We start from the raw sequence: 16,245 nt of genomic DNA on the forward strand, positions 1-16,245 counted from the left end.
ATTAAGGATTGAACAAAGAAATACTGAGACAAAAGGAGATTGGGATAAATTTGAGCAAAGGTTTAGGAAATCAGAGTGTATGAGCAAATACAGGTCATACATCACTGGCGGGAAATATGGTGGCGAGAGAAAAATATGACAGGGGTTCGGAGCTGTAGCCCAAAGATGTTGGATGATGAACAAGAGGAGGTGTGGCGGAAGGAAGCCATGGTTAAGTGTTGGGGTGCAAGGACCGGGAGGGAGATGGAGATGGATGGTGGACCGGATACCGGGAGATGGTGGAGGAGGATGCAAGGGACGATGATGATTGAGGCTTTAAGAGCAAATGGTGTCTGGGAAGGGGGAAGGGGAGTGGCATCCATCTGCATGATACACATAAATGGACAGGAGACAACACCGAAGGAAGAGATCGAGCAAATGATCAATGACGAAAAAGGGAGAATGGGTAAGAAGGAGAAGTAAGGGAAGAAAAAGAAAATGAGCTATAAGAGTTGGAATATAAAAGAGACATATGATGATATTGATGCTGCAGTTTCTTCAAATGAGTATTGTATTAATATTGCTAATTATGAGGATAATAATAATAATAGCAGAAATTGTTGTAGTAGATCTAGAAGTAGTAGTGAAATAATGCTGATAATGATATTGTTAAGTTCATGAATTTGATTGTGTTGTAATCATCTTGAATATTAGACAAAATAGACTACCTACAAAAACTGCTAAAAATCATTTTTACGAAATATTTGGACAGTGCCGATTCAATTTTCCACTTTATTTCTTTTGCTAAAAAAAAGAAAGAAAAAGAATTGTACAATATCACAATCTAAGTTTTTGAGCCTCATTACAAGATGAATACTGATCTGATTAGATTTGGGATTGCTGATAAATATATTGATTTATTCTTAGAAAGTCAAAGACCACAAAAAACATTGATACTCTGCTTTACTAGCTTTTGGTATGATATCTGTCCACCTTGTGGTCTATTTGGTTACAAAACCTTAGAACCTTGCATGTGATATACCAATGAAAGTTTTTGTTGTTGTTGTTGTTGTTGTTTTTTTTTGCTTGCTATACATCCCTAAGTAAAGTGAAAATAGTGATTGGTTCTTTGACATAATACAGGTATGTAGCATCTTATTTACCTTTTCATTATCTTCAGTAACATCATGATCATTTCAGATGTGATAATGAAAGCAACAACTTTTCCGTATTAGACTCGACACTATGCATTTCTGGGAAGGATTCTATTTGCATATACTGAGCTCATCGAGAGTTGTTGACGGAGTATGTACAATGTTTCAATTTGTGCTGACATTTTGCCCTCCCCTGGAGTTAGGTCAACCATCACTGATGTATGGATGTTGCCTGTGTCATCAGTAAGTGATTGAATTAGTGCCTTGTAGTTAACACAATATTAGGCCAAAGAAGGCTGACATTAATCAGCAGACTTCACAAAGAATGTGGCTCTGACTTTCTGCAAAGAAGTCACGCCATCTACATTTTTTGTTGTTGTTGTTTGCTTTGCATGACAGAGATCAGAGAGCTGTCACTTTTATACAAACAGTGTTCATTACACTTTTCAATCATTTCTTGACACCAAATAGGAGATTTGACTGTGAGAAATCTACTGACAAAACAAATGAAAACTGCTGACCTGGTAGTGCCGAGAGAGGATTTTGAAACATCCATTTTTTTTCCTCAACACACATTTCCATATAAAACATATGAATATTAAACAATGTATGAACTCTGATGAACCAATTAATGAACCTATATGGGGCTGCACTAATGACAAGATTCTAAGAATGCTGAATTAAATATCATAGATACTACATAATCATAATGCAGTAAACAACATTGCCCTCATAAGCTGAGCCTACTGATGTGTACAATGTATTACATGTATTTTTAAAAACAGGTGCAGTACAACAGTTTATTGTTAAACTGTCTATATCCTCTTTCATTTCGCTGTTTACCCTGCCCTATCTATGCTTCATGTATCATTTACATTATCACTCTCCATTCACATTGTACAAGTGGTTTAGCCTTGGTAGAATGACCTAGCAGTTTATTTTCTTCATTTAATGGCCATCCTATCAAATTACCAATGCATGGATCATCATTTAATGGAAGGACAACACTGTACAGCAGACATATGCAAGTAATGACTAAAGGAAGTTCCAGCACATAATCATTAAAGCAGAAAAAAGAGAGAGACAGGAAAACAAGGAAAACCCTAAACAAAATTCCTGTGGTAGAATCTTACCAAAGAGAGAATTATGACAGATGTGAAGGAAATAATTAAAACCAAACAAGAGGGTACCAGTCTACGGAAGTGTGTACATTTTGTTCTTACTCAAACATACATGTACACCAGCAAGGAGTTCCTCATCATGTGTATGTCACTTGTTTTGCATTGAGCCAGTTCTTCACATTGGTTTAAAAAAAAAAGGAAAGTTGCTTATTTAATTGTTTTGAATGTAAGTTCCAGCTAATTTTGCCTTGAAGAATGGGAATATAACGTCCTTGACATATTCTCACCAGACTCTTTGGGAAAATTGGAACTGCTGAGAAATGGTGATATGATATTTCATGTACATAACAATTGAGGATTATGAAGAAAAGCTCAGTGAGTTAAGCCATGAAGATGATAACTGCCAAGCAGATGACAGATCAAAATCTTTTAGTCTTTCATGACTTAAAGATGGTCATATATTTTCCCTTCTATTTACCTTTCCAACCTCCATGAATCTGAGGCTTTTTGTCTGTGTTTTACTACTTTCTAACAAAGTCTCTCTCTCTCTCTCTCTTGAAATTCTCTTTGAAGGCAATATATGAACAAATTTTCTTACAAATTCTAAGTATTGGTTCAAGAAATGACACTTTCATTATCATCTCAAAAAAGCAATAAAACCAGGAAAAAATAATTCTATTCAGATCTTTACACTCACAAACGTACAATTTCTACCATGCCGGATATGCTCAGGTGGGCGAGGCTTCCCCTTTGCATCTGAGTTTGAAGTTGGAAAGCAAATTTGGACAGCAAAGCACATCTTGAAAACCTCATCAATTGCACCAAACCACGGCTCCAGCAATCATAACACTGCTAATCAGCAGAATTTTGTCAATGTCACATGCTTTGTTTTGTCACAGTAGGTGTCCAATCATCCCTATCTTTTGGTGGTACATGTAGAGGGAACTTATGTGTGTGAGGGAAGACAAACAGTATGTTCACACAAGTTTACAGCTTTTGAATCGAAAGACCAACAATCCGATACGAAGACCAACTGCACGTGCTGGAGAAAAGAGAATACACCTTGAACGGCAGTTGACTGCTGTCAGCGTGGCAGGATGAAAATTCAAACAAGTGTTATGAGCGGGTGACTGCCAGTGCTTTTATTTTTCCAATGGAAGTTCATAAAATTCTCTTTTCCAGGTATTTGCTTGGAGTAAAGTTGATGGGCGCAGTCTGTTTGTTTGTGGCCAAGATGCATCAAGGAATGGAAGAGGAAATATGGGATGGGTAATAAAGAAAGACCTTGAATCCATTATTAGGGGTGCCATTATTGGACAAGCACTTTGTCCACTGTCAGGTTCTAGAATAAACTTTGTATACTTTGCAAAAGGCTGTATCTACGTAAAAGTCATTACTCATCAAGCTGACCAGTGGTAAAATATGCAGCATATCCACAATTTGGTTTATATAAAGCATGACTGCTCAGAGTATATATCAACCTTTATTAACTTTTTGCAATATTGTAATTTCAATACAATTATTATGTGGGACTTCTGGATCCTATAAAAGCAATGTGCTGAGACATACATGTTAACTGTCACGTGACTGGATGTGAATGAAGTGATAATCAACTGAGACTTTGCTGCAGAATTCACTTTTCTTTTAATGTGATTAAGACAACAAAACAACAACTTAACATATTATGGTCTATTTTCAAACTGCATCAATTACATCTTTACTTTGATTTAAAACATCCTAAAAAGAGAAATTTGGTTGAAGTTAGAGAAACTAAAGACAAATATCTAAGTTGCAAATTCCAAGTGTAGTAGATACCATGTATCCCATACTTGATTAAAAGCAGCATTATCTCCTGTCACAAACTTTTGCTTGAATTCTAAGTGATAACAATCTGTACATTTTAATATTGAAAGATGATGGTAACGAGAGGTTACAATGGTTGAATTTAGGATGATTTAAAGCATTTAAGATAATGTCAACAGAGGAAAATGTTACATCATGAATTAGACACTAACATGAGCCATTTCTGATGAATACAGAACCTTTTAAAGAGCTTGTCTCTGGAAATGGCATGCATACTTGCAGGCTAAGTTTTCTGTAGAGAAAAGAAGCACAAAAGTTATACAGGTAAAGTCTGGGTAATAGAATTCTGTATTGAAGGGCACAGAGTGATGAATTATGGGAAATTTAGAATAATAGCTTCTAGACCTATGCCCACTTTGGAGAGACAGAGCAACCATGAATACAAAAAAAATAATAGTAATAGAAAAAAGGAAAGAAAAGAAAAGAAAAGAAGCAGGGATTGAGACAACTACCAATGAGGTTGGTTCTAGAGTGAATTTGACTAGCCAACTGTGTCCAGATCACGTCTGATAGCATGGAGGCGATGTGTGCAATATGTGGACCACAAAAAGATATGGTGCGCATACCCCTGGTGTGCTCTACCATGTGCACGTTTTGTTTGTGGGTTTCTAGGAGAACAACAGACAGGGTCAGAATGAACCTGACCCCCTTCAAGCTTGGAAGGCAATGGTAAGGGCGCACTCTGGCCGATGCTCCCTCCCGCCCCACAGACAACCCAGCCTGGTGGGAGTTAATGTTTGATTCAGAGCATGCAAATCATGTCCAAAAAACATGCCCCCGTTTGGCCCGTCACGTTTCACCGCCCGGGACTCAAGGTCATGCGGTGAGGGCAAAAGACTCAGCAAAGAGAAGAAGAAGAAGAAGAAGGGAAAAAACAAGGAAAAGGGCAGAAGAGATCCTGGTAGCCATGTTCTTTTTCACTGACTGCATGGTATCACACATGGATGTCCATGTACGCTGCGCCTCGTACGCATGCATATGGTGCGCACAAGATATCTATCTACCTTGATACAGACATAACAGCGACATACCATGTCCATGTGCGCCAGACAGTGACGCTACACCAGATCTTTCCTCCTACTTTTCTTATCAAAGAGAAATGAGCAAACATAGGCAGCACAAAGTGCAAATAAAACACGGTCCAGACGCGGAATAGAACTCTTGACCATGATCACAATACAGACCGATCTGCAACCAGCACCTGAGCATGTTGGTGCATCTGTGCGACAGGGCACACTAATACACTGTCGCCATGTTTATTCTCCCCATCATGGCTGTCAAAATTTTATGTCTCGGGGATTCACAGCCAGGATACTCAAGTTCACCAAAACATAAGACACCTGATAAAAACTGACACACAATATTTTCATCCCTATTACACTACATGATAATCTTACAATGCAACACAGATATTACAGGGTGTGAACTCAAGTATCTTTAGACCTTCAAGTTTGGAAGAAAGAATGATGAAGATGGCAAAAAAAAAAAAAAGAAATTGAGAGAGGTGAAAACAGGATTAGAAGAAAGATGAGATACAGACAGAGAGACTGAGACAGACAAAGGAAGACAGAGGAGAACAGAGAGACAGAAGAGTAAGATGTAGAGGGTCGCAGTCTGTAACCTTTGCCTTTCCTGGCCTCATGCTTAGAGGTGAAATTGATAGGTCAGGTCTAGAATGCAGCGCAGAGAAATGAAAGAATCACATGACATTTCTGGAGATTATGGATCAGTCTTTTAAATGCACTTTTTCTTTTTTTTCTCTTTTTTTTTTGCATTGGCTCATTTGAATGAAATGAATGATAGGAGCAACATTCTTTTGTTTTCAATTTCTATATTGAATGGGTTTATCTGATGGAATGCACTATAAGGATATCAAAATATAGGACAGAGCCTAAGGGGTTTGCTTGCTGCAAGATACATTGAATGTGGCTGCACAAACTTTCTTGTGTGGCTGGGCAGAAGTATGTGAATGCCCTTTTCTTGGCCTCACTAATTTGTTTTGAGTGTGAAAGAATGTTGATCATATTCAATTTGTGCTGGCCATAGATAGTAGAAAACGAATAAAGTACCACCTGAGGAGCTGAATGTGAATGCAGGGATGAAGCTCTTACAGAAAGGTATAACTAGTTTGTCACAGCCACACATTTTCTTTCTTAAAATACTGATAAATCTATGGTTTAGCACAATATTTCTTCTATCCAGCAACCAGGAAATTGCATCCTTTAGGATGACTGTGTCTTGTTCTCAGAGAAAACAAACAAACTTTGTCTCAATTATTCCATGGCATTATACATGTCAAAAAAGCATCTTTCCCCATTTTCTCTCTCTCTCCCCTCTCTTGTTTGTCCACATTATTTCTTCTTTCTTGTTCTTTGCATTGTTATATTTACAAGTGTTCATCATGAAAGTTGGGAAAGCACAGCTCTGGTTGCTAGCCACTTATCTGGGGTCTGTCTGGCTACCAGATGGCTGACAATTAAGTGACTGCACTTTACGTGAGGACAGAAAAATAAGATAACAGCCATGTATAACTCTGCTTTGAGGATATTTCAACATTACATAAACAACTTCCCGAATCATACCCTGCCATATCATGCAGTGTGTCCATATGTTGCTGGCTCTGGTATGATATGATACATTGAACATTATGGAGCTTGTCTGATTCAACGTAGAACATATCTACCAGCTCATTGGCAACTTGAGGTACAATTTGAATGTAAAGCTGAATTTTCAGTGGAATATGATCAGACATGGTTTGATGGTAGGAGTTCTGTACATGCTCTGAAGTCAAATTGGAGCATTACATTATTGAAGATTTACCATGATATCCCATGAGTATGCATTCTTATTGATATTTCCAGCATTCTTTTGGAGTGAAAGAGAAACAAAGAAAGAATAGATAGTCTATGTTTTCTTTCTCTTCATCTGCTTGAAAGTATTTATTTCAAATCATCTAAAAGTTTACAAAAATACCCCTGCTTTTATTTGTTGAAAATTGATAATCTTACTCAACTAACCGGCACAAGTGATCAATGACTGTACTAAAACTTACACTATTTTTCATTGTGTCTTCCACATAGTATGTAGTGTCATTTATATAAAATGTTTCTTAACATTGAGCAATGTACCAATGAATGTGACTACAAAAACAATAATGTGTTATTGTGCTTTCCTACTCCAGAAGTACTAGGTAGTGCTAGTTCCATGACTTTCTCAAAATTAACCTCAGGAATAAATATGCATATTCTAGTTAATTGATATTAGATCCGATTTAAAAGAACAGCAGAATAAAATGTATTATTGTTTTTGCCTCTAACTGAAAAGAGGAAATTCAGTTATTGCATTGGTGAGCACTGCAGTTCACTTTCTTTGTAAATGTTGATTCAAACTCAGACTTTGATCTGTCCTCATATGAATGTGAAGCATTATTTAAGGTATTCTATATTTTAGTTTACAGCCATTTTACTATCTCCAGGAAAGAACCACATCCTTTAAAACATCTTCTACAATGATCAAATTATCAAGCAATATTAATTATACAAATAATGGATTAGATGCAAATAAGCATACTCAAATCATTATTCTCTTTTCAGAATATCAATGACTTCAACTGTCATTTGCCACCTTCCATTTTATCATCCACATCTTCCATTGCTGCAAGTTTCAGATTTTAAGAATGTCATCAAAATTTTACAATTTTCTGTTGAACAAAAAGGGTGTGTTGATTGTACAGCATCGTGCTCTATTAATATGTAAAACCTAGAAGGCAACTGTACGACAGTTGTTTTCAAAGTATTGACTTAATATACTCTTCACAACCAAGCAAACAAAAGGTATACTAATACATTTTTTTTTTAGAGAGAGGGAGAGAGAGAGATAGTGCAGAAGTAGATAATACCAGATGATAGACATTGCAAGTAAAATACAAATAATGCTTGAAGTTTTGACTTATGGACTGATTGCAATTGTATACAATATTTGCCCTAAAAACTGCAAAAAAAAAATATCATAACATGAATATTACAAAAATGAATATGACTGTCGACTTGCAAGTTCAGAAGGGGATGACCTCTTAAAAATATTGTGATGCATTTCTTGTCTCAGCATACCAAAAGCTTGTTTCATTGCAAGTTCAGGAATTCATTTCTGAGATCATCAATTTAAACGATAAAGTGTTCTGCCATCAGTTTTTGTATGAAAAAGTTAAAAAAAGTGGCTGAGATAGAGGAAAAACAGTCAGTCATTCTCTCTTCGAAATATGTCTTTGCCCACTCTATTTTTGTTATAAAAATCTAAATATTTTCTCTAGGTGTACACTGTCTTGTCTTTTACAGATCACATTTCAAGCAAAACAGCAGCAACATTACAAGTCTTTTATTATAACCTTCAGTGCCATGAATACCCAATTTAGGTATGGGTTTTTGGATGTTGAACAAGTCTGTTCAAAGTAGAAATGCAATATATACAAGCAAACATTGATGCCCAAAATGTAAAATCTTTTTGAATATCTTTATTTTGAAGTATTTTTTAAACATAGAGCATTGTCTGCAAAAACAGAATTCTGCAATGTCCCCCTTCATATTCTGTAATTTTGGTAAGTTTGGAGAGCAAGATGAGAGCATGAAAGACAGGGAATAATACAATGATGATTCAAAAGTTTTCCTTTTCTATTATTGAATGTCATAACAAAATAAATCAGTGTCCATGATAACAAGTAGTATTTTTTTCCTTCTTATTTTCCCCTAATTTGTTAACATCTTCCACGAGCAAAATTCATTCCAAACTTCATCTAAATCCAATTGAATCTAATGTTAGCTATGTCTTAACAGTGAAGTGGTATTACCAAGCAAAATAAGTCAACAGAAAGAAATATTTTCATTTCAGGTGCTGCTATATGGAGAAGTTCAAGAATAGGTTTCCAAATAAGCAATTCCTCTTTAAATGACCATGCAACATAAAATCAAGCTCAAAAGGGAGAAACCATTGGAAAATATAACTAGATACAAATTGAACTTGCAGGTAGTGCTAATGCAATCTTAAACATTTCATAGCAATTTGTGTAGTCTTACAAAGAGGAGGTGAATTGACCTTCTATTCACACAACACTGACTTTTATCTGGCTTAACATTTCACAGCATTTTGCTTGTGTTCTTATAATATTGCTGTTGATATACCTATATATGGGCAAATTCTGCGGCCACAGATTGTGACTTATCCGCCATGAAAATTCATTTTTAACAAAATATTAGAAGTTCTTATAAGATATAACTTCAAATTACACATTTCTTACATTTGCCAAAAAATGTCTCTTTTAGTGAGTTTCTTTGCAATTTTACAATATTACACTTGAACTGCTAGAAACAAACACACAATGAATTTCTTTCCTTCCAGCACTAATAAATGGGTCACTCAACAGCCCAGTCATATATTAGTTGTATAACAGTTATGTGCCTAAGCCACATCCCCTGCAAATCCTTTGTGCAAACAGGCTGGGCACAACCTGACCCACTTTCCCCCTTAGTGGTCAGCTAAGGTCATCTAAGGTTGCAATGCACTTTGCCTCTGTCCAGTCAGCTATGGCTAAGCCCATCCAGTATGGACAAAACAGAGCACTACACACAGGATGCAGCCACCGCAGCCTGTGTTCTTGAACTTGGACTAGCCCAGTACAAACAAATCCAATATGGTGGACGTGTGAATGAATGGACCCTGTGAATATAATGTGTGGCTTCAGAGTGTACAACATTCATGTTGCATGAATTATGCAGGTGATTGGAAGTAGAGGCTGATACACACAACAGTTTGGGTCTTTTCTCTCATATACTGACCAAAACCCCTTCATGACAGAAAGACAGTAGTATTGGCATTAGTCTGGCTGTCTATAAAGTAGATATTTTCTATGCCTGTCTGCCGACGAGAACTAGAAATCGGGCAATTTACGTGCCGTGAGTTGGATTTCGTGTGGGTCAAGTGCATCCCATTCCTCGTATAGTTTGTATGTATGCCATCGCGAACAACGGTCACTATACGAGTTACCACCTATGTACACAAACTGTCTGCGCGACGAAGTCGATACCACCGACAATTAATCTCGTCCATGACAAGGAAATGTGGAAATGATTTCTCATTTATTCATCGTCACGATATAGACAAATAATCATAACTGATGGAATGAATTTAATTCAAGAGAAGATGCCATGGTGTTCTATCTACGCTAAAATCAGCCGTGCCATGAACTCGATACAAGCGCGCATCGCTGAAAATGATTTTTCGTCTACGGTTAGCATGTGTGCTTGAAGGCGACTAACATGTTCTTCAAGCTCGATTTGAAGCTACCGTACCGACAGAAAATAGACACATACCTCAGTATCAATTGATAGGCATTATCAGACAAATTTACAACCTCCCCAAAATAATCGAAAAATTCGTCTTAAATCTAGAAATTGTTTCCGATTCGGCCTTGCACACTGACATAAGTCTGCTCGCCGCGCGCCGTGCGGTGATCGACTACCCACACCAACACTACTTGACCGGAGTGTCGCCGGCTGCCAGTGGCCGAAGCGGTCTGCTAGGACCAACAACACGTTGGGCTCTCAAAATAATATCTAAACACCAAAATAATACATTTCTATGGATTAAAAATGTTGATAGACTTACCTGCCATTGGTATTTTCAGCTGCTGGGGTTTGTCCTGCTTCCGGCGTGACATATTTCGCCCGAAAAGCCGGGGAAGCGACGGACAGGACTCTCGCACGAACAAAGGCTGGAGTTATTATAAATGAAAATGGCGATTTCTCTCGCACGGAATTCGGTGGGCAATTATCCACGATACACCTTTTCACCTGAACTTGAAGTCCATATTAGTCGTCCATTTTTCCGCGTTTCTTGGTTTTGTCAAGTTTAATCCGTCAAGATGAACTAAAATAACATTATAAACAAAGTTTGGAGGGAAGTGTCGTCACATACACAAATCGACAATGCTGTAAAAATTCGGAAAGTCCGACGTAAAAAAAGAGGTTAAGTAAATGTGGTGACGCGAGTGCTGAAAGTGGCCAATGCGCAAAGTTGCCTCTTGGACATTCTACTAGCGGGCCAAACCCGCGGATAGCACTCAATGCTTGACGAATTGCAGTCACAAGGGGTCAAAACATACACCCCTCACTCCAAAGGGAAGCAATGACGCTCGCCGGGTTGATAAGAGAAAAAAGCCCGGGGAAATATTTAGACGCCACATAAATACTTCCCAAATATTATGGAATTGGAAAGGTTATCTTTATCAATAAATATCATATCAAAACGTTTGCATTGCACATTGTTGAACCTGAACTTTTTAGCAACCACCCCAAGTTAAAACAATTCGAGGACATAACGAAAGTATTTTCAGTAGAAGTTAAAGGAATGTCGGGGAGTAATCGCGTTTAGCACAAAATGCTCGGGCAGTCGGAGGAGAAAGGATGAGCTCCTGAGATGCGTTGATGTAAGGTGGTGGTCTAAGCATTTCGTTTAGGGTTACGAAAGTGATAAAGGGTCACAACTATCTCCGCATTGGTTGACCGTATGTCATGTGACCAATTATAAGAAACTTCAGACTTTTCGCTCCTCGCTATAGATACCCCGGATCGAGATTGAGGCTATATCGTCGATTCCATACGAGAAGCGTTATCACCAGAAGACGGCAGCGCGCACCAAAAATTCCCATCTCAAAATTCAGGGGTTGAGCGGCGGATAAAATCAGTTTATTGTCAGCAGTGCATAATCCCGGTGACCTAGAATAATTCTTGATTTCGTTTTGAGGAATTTTGTGGGGTATTCATTGTGCTCATCGCGAGCCGAGACGCATCGCGATGAAAACAAGGTCAAAGTGCACGCACGGTGACTGGCGGGTGAGACGCACCGGCAGCCGACGACGAATCGCCCGCCCGCAGATTCAGGGAAGAGGGAAGGGACTTACGTTTAGTCATTAGAAATGGGCTCTTATGCCCTTTACTACTACGTAGACGCGCTGAATGACGAACGCAAAACTCGGACCAATCGAAATGCATCGCCTTTCATCCCATTCTATGGCGTGTCATGAATGAATGGGCTCGTCTGCGTTGGGCACCGTAGCATCATCCCAAAAGTCGTAGCGGGGATATTAATTTTTGCGCGCGCACACTTCTTTGAGACGTAGTATTTCCATGCAATTCTCGTATCGCGAAGGCGATATCCTTAACGTCGAGATAACCTGTCGCACTATTGATCAGGCTATCCGATCGTGCCGACTTTTCCTTCGCGTACACTTTCAGGATTCGATATTTTCCGGATTCAATGAAAGTCTGTGCAGGTGTGCTCGCTTTCACCCTTTACGGAAATTGTTGAGCGAGTTCAAAGCAGAAGCGATTAAGACTAAAAAGAGACGATTGTTTTCAAATACTATAGGCCATGATATAATGTATACACATTATATATATATATATATATATATATATATATATATATATATATATATATATATATATATATATATATATTGACAATGACACAACTGTATAAGCCAGTTCGGGTTATAGCTCATGTGCACTTGAGTACAAATAACCTTTCATTTTTCTCAGTTGGTTAGGCACTTCACTTGTTTTCAAAGTGACAAAATGCATAAGCTCGCCAGACGTAACAATTTATGTAATTCATTCATGTTCAAACAAAGAATTATTTTTTGGAGGCCAGGTTAAAAGAATGGCCCATCAATTAACACCTGGGAAAGCATCCATTTCATTATTCTGCATTGAATGTGTTAACAATCTTTTTCTCTTCATATTGCCAAATACAATTTTTGTTGTTGGTTGGATGTGCTGGCAAGCACCGTGTTTATAAAGATACATGAATAATCATTACACCATAGCTACGTATCTCAGTGAATCTAAATACCAACGTGCCCAATTGGTACAAATTACCTTGTTCTGCTCATGCTCAAAGTGGAACCCCGAACTGGCTTATACGCCTTGGATGTATAATGAACTGATACACAGTGTACTGACAAGAAATGTATATGTTTGACCATTTGTCTCCTGAAAAGCCGAACATATCGAAAGTTTCGTTTTCGTCGACTTACTTTACTTAGACTTTAACTACTTTACTTAGACTTAGACTACTTTACTTAGACTTTACTTAGACCGTCGAATTTGATACACACAAAACACAACTACAGAATCAATCAAATTTATGACTGAACATTTCAATAAGTGAAGACATCTATGTTAAACACGAACTGAAATAAAAGAAGACAGGTAAATGTGATGGAAGTATAGTACTTTAGTAGAGCTATTCCTGTTTTTAAAAAGTAAAATAACTACAGTCTGAAAATCATATATTAATATTGACAGTGCCTGCCAGAGGAAGCACTTGAGAAATAATGTAAGCCTTGATGGTCAAGTGCTGCGTTTCATACGTATGCACGATGTGTGTGCCATTTCCACATCTTAAGAGGATTCGCTTCTAGCAAGGGAAACACCCTATGTGTAAAGTTTTTTGGCCAGAACAGGGCCCGGGCGGTGATGAGTAGCACTGCGGGTAAAATTTCTGCACCAGGGATGTTATAATTTTGAACCGCTGAGGGTTCGAACCAGCAACCCTCTTAGTCTTGACACGATCAAAACTTCATCTCTTTTTTTTTTCTAAAATGTCTACTATCATGATTGTCCATTATTGGTAACGCGATATGAAACACGGAAATATACATTAGATACATTCTCGGTTCGTTAACCTGAATCATCACTGGTTAAATTAGCTATCGATACTTCGTCTACATTGTTTGCTCCACACGCATTGTTCTCTCCAGTGAAGTTAAAGTACTTTTAACTGGAAACCACATTCACGCAGGCAGTGCGATTGTTGACATCATACATCGACGTCATCATCATCCGTTATTTTTTATCAATATATTCATTGTTATCATTATTATGATTCTAATTATTATATCATTATAATTTATCGTATCATGAATGTTACATTCAGGAGACTCATTTCTTGTACCATGTAGAACATACGAATAGTGTGATCTCAAAACGAGCGATTAAAGCAGCTAAAAGCAAAGAAAGTGATAGAAGAAATTTGGAACATTTTTAATGATATCTTCAAGAATATTTCTTATCATGTTATATTGAGGAATCACTGAAAAGGTTTTATTTTGCTGTATCTGATGATGGAATTACTTACATAATGTTTAAAACTGGCGCTTATCTCGTTTTGCGATCACACTTTTAAAATACAAAGTGGAACACTCCAAGTTAAAGGCATTATCTACCATTTACAGATTAAACCCAGCTTTAGTGCTTCAAAATACTTCTAAAATGTGAGTTATAGGGTTAGAAACAACCAATGTAAAAATGCTAATCCATGTTAAATATTTTTAGATAATTATAAAATGTAAACAATTATAGTTATAATCAAATTGTTTCTAGAATAAACGGTCTATACAGTTATGGTTTATTGAGAAAAATAGCGATATCTCCTTATATTTCAGGCTTTATTAAATATATGTGACCCGCTACAACAAAATGATCCTAAAGTCGGGCGAGGTCGATTATTTGAAAATTGCATGACACAATTCCCTAATCTTTCTGCTTTAAATTGATATATAACACGTCTTATAAAAATAATCGGCTGCGGAGATATCGATGTTTAAATGAGAGCATGTCAAGACGTCTGGGAAATCACTGTTTCGAGAAAAGCGCCCTAAAAGTTCTCCTTGCGACGCAATCACAATCAAGAGACACGCAAGTCAGTATTCACCTCCGGACAACAGAAGTTAAGCCCTAGCGACCTCCGAAATGCTCAGGCATAGCGCAACCCGCCCGCACGCACCAGTCGACTGGGCAGTGTGCGAGCTTCACGCTTCGGTTAGCGGCAAGCAGCAAGCTGACCAATGAGATCACTCTGGTCGTTGTTAGGGGCGGAGCCTATGTGTGGCGCTCAATCCAAATGTTCGAACCAGTTTCTGCTTCGTTGAAACGCCAAAAAACATGGCCCAGAAAAACGCTATTTTTTGGTCTTTCCTTTCATCATTTTGCTTCAAAATTTCGACAGATGATAGAAGACATGTCAGACTCTAATAATATGTCAAATTCAGAAAATTGTAAGTTTTGACCAATTTTGATGCTCTAACTTCAAACTCTATTTTCACGGCTTCGACCGTGCGCGACTTTAGGACCATTTTGTTGTAGCGGGTCACATATATATATATATATATATATATATATATATATATATGAGGATGTTTTGTGATACAACTAATCTACACAATACCATTATGCATCAGATGTGATAACTTTTTACAATCACTGCTCCCAATGGTAAACAGTAGGCCTACCTTTATTGTTTAGTACATGACCATGATCATAAAACGCTTTTTCATCGTTCTAAGCTTCCAGAAGTAAGAGTGTGTCTTTTTCTTTCTTTCTTTCTTTTCAAAAGCAAATGATGTATGTGTGTGTGTGTGGGGGGGGGGGGGGAGGGCATGATTTTTAGGGACAAAGTCGTGCAGTCACTGTAGCTTGAAATATGAGCTGATCACAAACTGCTTTGGGTTAAAGGAATACCGTATTCGATATGGGAAAAGACAAACACTATAGCAAACAATATTGGAAATTTGTGCTCAATCGTTACCTTAAGACATTATGTAAAAATACATACGTATTAATTCAGCGTTTTAATTTCAATTAAGCATTAATCAGGGTAGGTAAGTTTTATCTGCTTCATGATTTTTGTCTATTTTATTGTTGTTCGTTTTTTTTTTGTCTTCATATTATTTTTCCCTTATAGATTGGTGATTTTTATGATGTCTTATAGCAATTTTGCATCTTCGCGAGTTGAAATCTGATTCACTCTTAGTATCATGGCACCATGCCTAAGCTGGTGACCAGTACATTATTATACAGGTGAATAATCATTGCCCAGGGCGTCAAGGAGTGTCGCTATTCACCATACACAGATACCCAATTACACACATACACCCATCCTGCCTGCCACACAGATTCCCCGCGCGCACGCGCGCATACACACACACACACACACACACACACGCACGCACACACGCACACACGCAAACACACGCTGTGCTTGGCTATGTTATACTTCTAGTACATGTACCAGTT

General features: G+C 37.7%; 1 protein-coding gene across 1 annotated transcript in view; it reads right to left on the reverse strand.

Moving 5' to 3' along the window:
- Window positions 1-11,139, reverse strand: part of LOC140228933 (uncharacterized) — a 132,051-nt gene extending 120,912 nt beyond the window's left edge. Inside the window, exon 1 of the mRNA XM_072309202.1 lies at window positions 10,775-11,139. Coding sequence (XP_072165303.1) covers window positions 10,775-10,826 — 52 coding nt within the window. The 5' untranslated portion in view covers window positions 10,827-11,139. The remainder of the gene's footprint in view (window positions 1-10,774) is intronic.
- Between the last annotated feature and the right edge of the window lie 5,106 nt (window positions 11,140-16,245).

This window comes from Diadema setosum, chromosome 1 (genome assembly GCF_964275005.1).
Source record: "Diadema setosum chromosome 1, eeDiaSeto1, whole genome shotgun sequence".
NCBI classification, from domain to species: domain Eukaryota; kingdom Metazoa; phylum Echinodermata; class Echinoidea; order Diadematoida; family Diadematidae; genus Diadema; species Diadema setosum.